This window comes from Myodes glareolus, chromosome 4, assembly GCF_982192425.1.
Source record: "Myodes glareolus chromosome 4, mMyoGla1.1, whole genome shotgun sequence".
In the NCBI taxonomy this organism is placed as follows: Eukaryota; Metazoa; Chordata; class Mammalia; order Rodentia; family Cricetidae; genus Myodes; species Myodes glareolus.
This window is the reverse complement of record NC_142029.1, coordinates 77,911,779-77,918,092: the sequence shown is the minus strand read 5'-3', so window position 1 is coordinate 77,918,092 and position 6,314 is coordinate 77,911,779. Positions and strand designations below refer to the sequence as shown.

Here is a 6,314-nt window from a genome sequence, read left to right as displayed (position 1 = left end):
AAAAATGAGCTATGAATGAAATTTCTGAAATCCTGTATTAAATACTTACTGAGGAATAGTACATGGCAAGGTCTGTACTAGGTGTGGAGACCCCAAAATGCAAATTAAATGACCCCAGGAAAACACAGTAACTATTATTTTCAAAGTAAATGAAGGATGGGAAGGGCATAGTGGGGAAGCTTCTTTAAGGGAAATTACAAAATTACAAAAACAAATTAAGTGTTGCTTCTAGAGGGGGCTTGTACAAGTGATGAGCTCTGAAGCTTAATTACTACTTGAGAAATGCAAAGAACCAGGAAGTATAGGGTTGGAGCAATGGCTCAGCATTGCTGCCTGCTCTTCCAGAGAACCTACATTCCATTCCCAGTACCCACATGATAGCTCACAATTATCTATAACTCCAGTCACAGAGATATGGTACCCCCTTCTTGTTCCATGGGTACTGTACCCACACACATAAAAAAGAAAAAAAAATAAGTAGCCAGGCTTGGTGGTGTAAGGAGTTTCAGGCCAGCCAAGGGCTGCAGAGTGAGATCTTGTCAGGGAAAAAAAAAAAAAAAAAAAAAAAAAAAAGATTAGTTTTAATTTGCATTTCCCTGAAGACGAAGAATGTTAAACATCTCTTGTTTGTTTGTTTTGGTTTTATTTTTTTCAGAACAGGGTTTCTCTACACAGCATTGACTGTCCCGGAACACGCTCTGCTCCGTAGACCAGGTTGGCCTTGAACTCAGAGTGCTCCACCTGCCTCCGCTTGGGGAGTTCTGGGATTAAAAGTAAGCACTACCAACAACCACCACCTAGCGGAACATTTCTTTTAAGTGTTTCTTAGCCATTTGTGTTTTATTTTTTAAAGAACTCTCTGCTTAGTTCTGTATCCCATTTTAAAATTTGTTTTCTTGGTGTCCAGTTTTTTTTTTTTTAGTTATTTTTATATTTTAGATGCTAACCCTCTATCAAATTGCCTGATATAATGGTGTCCTTTATAAATAAATAAAATTTTAAATTAAATATATAAATAAATAAGAAGCACACATCAACTTCTGGCCTCTCCTTACACATACACATGCATATACTCTACACACGTGTACACACAAAAACATGAAAAGAAGAACACATTGATCAGACATTTATGACCTTAATGTAATCAATCCCAGGTTTCTTCTGTGTTCTGCCATAAAGACAAGCTCTTAGTCATATGCTGTGTCACTGCTGTGGCTGGGGACAAGGACATGAAGCGTCTATGTCCAAGCCCCTTGGCTCAGATGCTGTCACCATCTGTCACCATTTCAGCCAGTCAGGAAACCCTGTTAAGTTCCCTGCTTCACACAGGGTCGGGATGAAAATTCAAAGGAAAGCACCCCCAGCCCCAGAGCCTGACATTTCAGCCGCACTCTGAAAGCTCAAATCACTTCCTTTCCCACCAAATCCTGTGGCTTGGGGGCAGCAAGGGACAGAACTGGAAGCTGGTAGGATTGGCACCTGTTTGCAGCCAGCTGCCTTCACAGCAGCTACCGGACAGCAGAGGGAGCACTTCCTTCCAGGAATGTTCTGAGTCTAGGGAAGTCATTCGGATATGCACTTGGGTTGAGGAATATTAATTCTAAAATTAAGGTTTCTGGATTTTTTTGGTTCACAAAAATATCAAATGACAATTTATTAAATGTATAAAGAAACAATTGAGGAAATTGCAGTGCACAACGCCTGTCTGCGCTCTATGCGCTACAATACAGTTTCCGAGCTTCGGGCAAGGGGCTGGAGGTTGAAACACACAAAGACTCACACAGAGACAGAGACATGGACCTCTAGTCACTGATAAGAAACCCTCTATTCAATAGCACCACGGAGGCTTATATACTCAACAGTCAGGTGGGCCAACAGGTGAAAACCTTATCCTCGAGGCAAGGCAACACGTGCTTGTGAAGAACAGCTGGTAAACAACTGTGACACATCTTTCAGTAACTCAAATCAGAAGGAAAGTAAAGATCACTAATAAGGAAGAGCAGCTGGAGGCCAGGACTCCAAATGGTCCCAACAGGAAATTTTTAAAAATACCCACAAACCTAACATTAATATAACAATGATTAACACTGTGTTAAAAAAAAAACACACACACACACAGAGATGGGGGAGTTAATGTTTATTTTACATGTATGGGTGTCTTGCAAGATTGTATATCTGTGTGTCACCTGCATGGCTGGTGCTCAAGGCAGACAGAAGAGGGTGTCAGATCCGCTGGAACTGAAGTTACAATAAACAGTTTTGAATTGCCGTGCGGATGGTGAGAATCAAAACCAGATTCTCTGGAAGAGCAGCCAGTTTCATGTCCATAACTGCTAAGCCGTCCTTGCAGCCAGAGAAGTTTTTAAAGACAGTGAAACTGTATTCTCTATCCTCTGCACAATGTGCTTGCCTCCTTTTAGTTCAGGACTTCAGGCTCCGCTCTGCTTCCTGTCTGCTGTGAGATGGGACAGCACTTTTCTCCCCCTCACCCACCACCATTTTATGTCATGAAAATTTCTTCTACAGGCTGAAGAGATGGCTCAGCGGTTAAGAATACTGGGTCTTGCACAGGACCCAGGTTCAATTCACAGCACCCAAATGGCAGCTCATAATCATTCATAACTCCAGTTCTAGGGGACCCAGTGATCTCTTATTGCCTCCTCAGGTGCACCTACAAAACACTCACACACATAAAATACATCTTTTTCTTTGTTTCTCTGTGTAGCCCTGGCTGTCCTGGAACTTGCTTTGTACACCAGGCTGGCCTTGAACTCACAGAGATCCACCTGCCTCTTCCTCTGCCTCCTAAGTGCTGGGATTAAAGGCATGTGCTACTATCCTCTGGCTAAAATAAATCTTTTTCTTATACTTTTTTTTAAGTCAATGTTTTAATGCGATGAAGATTGTCCTTGAACTATTAGCCAAGATGACTTTGAACTTCTGATCCTCTTGTCGCTGCCTCCTGAATGCTAAATTTGACCACATCCATTATGTAGTGCTCAGTATTCAACCAAAGGCTTTGTACCCAAAAGCATTCTACCTAGCTATGTTCCCAACACCCCATAACATCTCCTAAAATTGTTCTGTGTATGAGTGTTGTCTTGGTCAGGGTTCTATGGCTGTGAAGAGAGACCATGACTACAGCAACTCTTCTTTTTCTTTAATTTTTCTCTTTTTAAGTATGTCATATTTTTATTGAAAATGTGAGTCTATTATTCTAGCAACCATGTTCATTTACATTGTCAAGTCACATGCTGTAATGAGTCACTCTATGCAATACCTCCCACACTGCACAGGAAACTCTACATTTTACGGATTTACAGTGTTAAAGTCAAACATCTGAAGTTTTATAATGCTTTCTTTCAAACATAATATGGGGAATAGCTGACACTCTCCATGTCACAGAAAAAGAAAATTAAGCAAAAGGTGAATATGAAAACTCTGCTTACAAAAGCCTCCCAGTGGCCCCAAACATAGGCTACATAAACAACTAAGGTTTACTGTGGAAATCCCAAATTCTCATGCGATGACTACAGCAGATACTAGGGCCATGCTGATGTTTATTAATCACCAATGCAAACATTGCCCTCAGGATACCTGTAATGCTTCCACTTATGAGAACAGCTGCAGAAAAAACTCTTGCTTACACCAAGCCAAGGTAGAAAGGCAACCGTATGGAGGTATAATAAGGGTCCAAGACTACGGCAACTCTTATAAAGGAAAACATTAAATTGGGGCTGACTTATAGTTCAGAGGTTTAGAGCATTATTGTCATGGTGGGAAGCATGGTGGCATATTATAGGAAGACATGGTGCTGGAGAGGTAGCTGAGAGTTCTTGTAGCATGAATTCCAATTGGTCTTAATAATAAAACCCTGAGATATACGGGTTAATGCTGAAAGACCAGAGAAGCAGAGCAGCCAGCCACTAGTTCTTACCTCTACTGAATCATCAGACCAAAGCGGCAATCCTGTCCCTACACAACCTCAGCATATCCTGAATGCTGTCTCTATGAAACCTCAGACTGAATTCTGAGTTCCTCTCTCCACCCAACCATATCACTTCCCTTCTCCACCTCCCTAGTGCTAAGATTAAAGGTGTGAGCCACCACTGGTTGGCTCTGTTTCTCTTTTAGATCAATTCAATCTCCTGTAACCCAGGCTGGCCTTGAACTCACAGAGATCAACTGCCTCTGTCTCCCTCTGTCTCTCCCTGCTGAGATTAAAGGTTGTGGCATCACTGCCTGGCCTCTATGGCTAACTAGTGTGGCTAGTTCCACACTCTGATCTTCAGGCAAGCTTTATTTGTTAAAGCACAAACAAGATATCATCACAGATTCTACATCTGGATTGGCAGGCTACATCTGGATTGGCAGGTTACATCTGGATTGGCAGGCAGCAGGAAGACAGAGTGACAGTGGGCCTGCCTTGAGCATCTGAAACCTCAAAACCAACACCCCCCCCCAGGACATACTTCCTCCAACAAGGTCATACCTCCTAATAGTGTCACTCCCTATGGGCCTATGAGGGTCATTTTCACACTGTATATGTGTGTGTACGTCATGTGTGTACCTGGTGCCTATGGAGGCCAGAAGACAGTGTTGGGATCCCCTGGAACTTATTTACAGACAGTTGTGAGCTGCCATGTGGGTGCTGGGAAGTGAACCCAGATCCTCTGGAAGAAAACTTGCTCTCTTAACTGCCAAGTCATCTCTCCAGCTTCAACATCACTTTAAAATGACTCTTAAAGTAACCAACATGTATAATTATTAACAAGTTTCAATGGATGTCCTAAAATAAATCTTTCTATATAGTTACCTCAAAAATAGATAAAATCTGATGAGTTCTGGGTCAAAGTCTATGCATATTTTAAATTTTTAGTTATATTTATTCATATGTTTGTGCACATGTATAGAGGTCAGAGGACAACTTGTGGTCATCAGTTCTCTCCTCTTACAATGTGAGTCCGTACGCTTGAACTCAGGTTATCACACTGGGCAGCAAGCACCTTTACCTACTGAGCCGTCTCACTTGCCCTGTATATTTAAAAGTATACAAATGAAGTCACCTTGTCTTTGGGAAAGATCATGTGAAGGTGTGCTTCCAGAACACCATTTTTGTAGTCTCAGAGTCGGGGAGTGATTTTGACTTTCTGAATGCATTTATCAAATATAGTGACAGCTTACTCTATGGTTATTGGCCTCTCTCATGGGACTCTCCTTCAGAATTCATGGCCACATCTGATGCTGGCCACACCTCTAGCCCCAAACACCGCCAAATCCCTGACACCCGTCTCAGCTGTTGCACTGAAAACTAAGCCTGGAGTCCTCTGAAATCCTGAGACTACCCACTCCAGCGTCCCAGGAAGTCATTCCAGCTCACCAGTGCCTGAGTTTGCATCCCCTTCTGCAGAGGGCACAGCCATGGCCTGTAGTTTCCGTGGGGGAGTCCAGCTTGGAGGTCTGCTCCTCTCTGTTCTTGGCTGGGTATCCTCTTGCATCACCACCATCCTTCCCCAGTGGAAGACTCTCAATCTGGACCTGAATGAAATGGAAACCTGGATCTCGGGACTCTGGGAGGCATGTGTGAGTCAGGAGGAAGCTGGCACTGTGTGCAAAGCTTTCGAGTCCTTTCTGTCTCTGCCCCAAGAGCTACAGGTAGCCCGCATCCTCATGGTGGCTTCTCATGGGCTGGGACTGTTGGGACTTCTGCTCTCTGGCTATGGATTGGAATGCTTCCAGTTTCACAGGTCCAGAGGAGTTTTTAAGACTCGGCTGTGTCTTCTGGGAGGGGCTTTGGAGGCATCAGCTTCAGCCACTACCCTCTTTCCAGTCTCCTGGGTGGCCTATGCAACATTCCAAGACTTCTGGGATGACAGTGTCCCTGATATTGTGCCACGGTGGGAGTTTGGAGATGCCCTGTTCCTGGGCTGGGCTGCTGGGCTTCTCCTAGCTCTGGGTGGACTTCTCCTTATCATCTCTGCTTGCCTGGGAAATGAAGAAGTATCTTCTCCCTGGATGGCTGCAGCAACAGCTCCACCAGTCTGTGTTCCAATAGAGGAATTTGATGGGTCCTTCCACCTCACACGAAGACCGGTGAACCAAGTCATCTAAAACTGGAGTCTTCCCAGAAATCTCTACAATAAAGGAATGCCAGTAGGCTCTTTCCCTAGGAGTGGTCACTATCTGATTTGTCAAAGGTCTCATTATCTTGGTGGTTTGGGTGCTTCACATGAGTATTAAAAATCAGGACAGTTTCTTACAAACATATTTATCTCACTTGAAATTTTATTTACATAAGAAAGTGTTTTCAGCTG

The 6,314-nt window shown here is 43.3% G+C and overlaps 1 protein-coding gene across 1 annotated transcript; it reads left to right on the top strand.

Moving 5' to 3' along the window:
- Positions 1 to 5,421: 5,421 nt before the first annotated feature.
- On the top strand, positions 5,422 to 6,111 carry Cldn25 (claudin 25). The gene has a single exon (XM_048417381.2). The coding sequence runs from the start codon at positions 5,422 to 5,424 to the stop codon at positions 6,109 to 6,111; it is 690 nt and encodes a 229-aa protein (XP_048273338.1).
- Positions 6,112 to 6,314: the final 203 nt, after the last annotated feature.

Coding starts and splice junctions, on each gene's coding strand:
- Cldn25 (XM_048417381.2), top strand. CDS start 5,422: ATGGCCTGTAGTTTCCGTGGGGGAGTCCAGCTTGGAGGTCTGCTCCTC.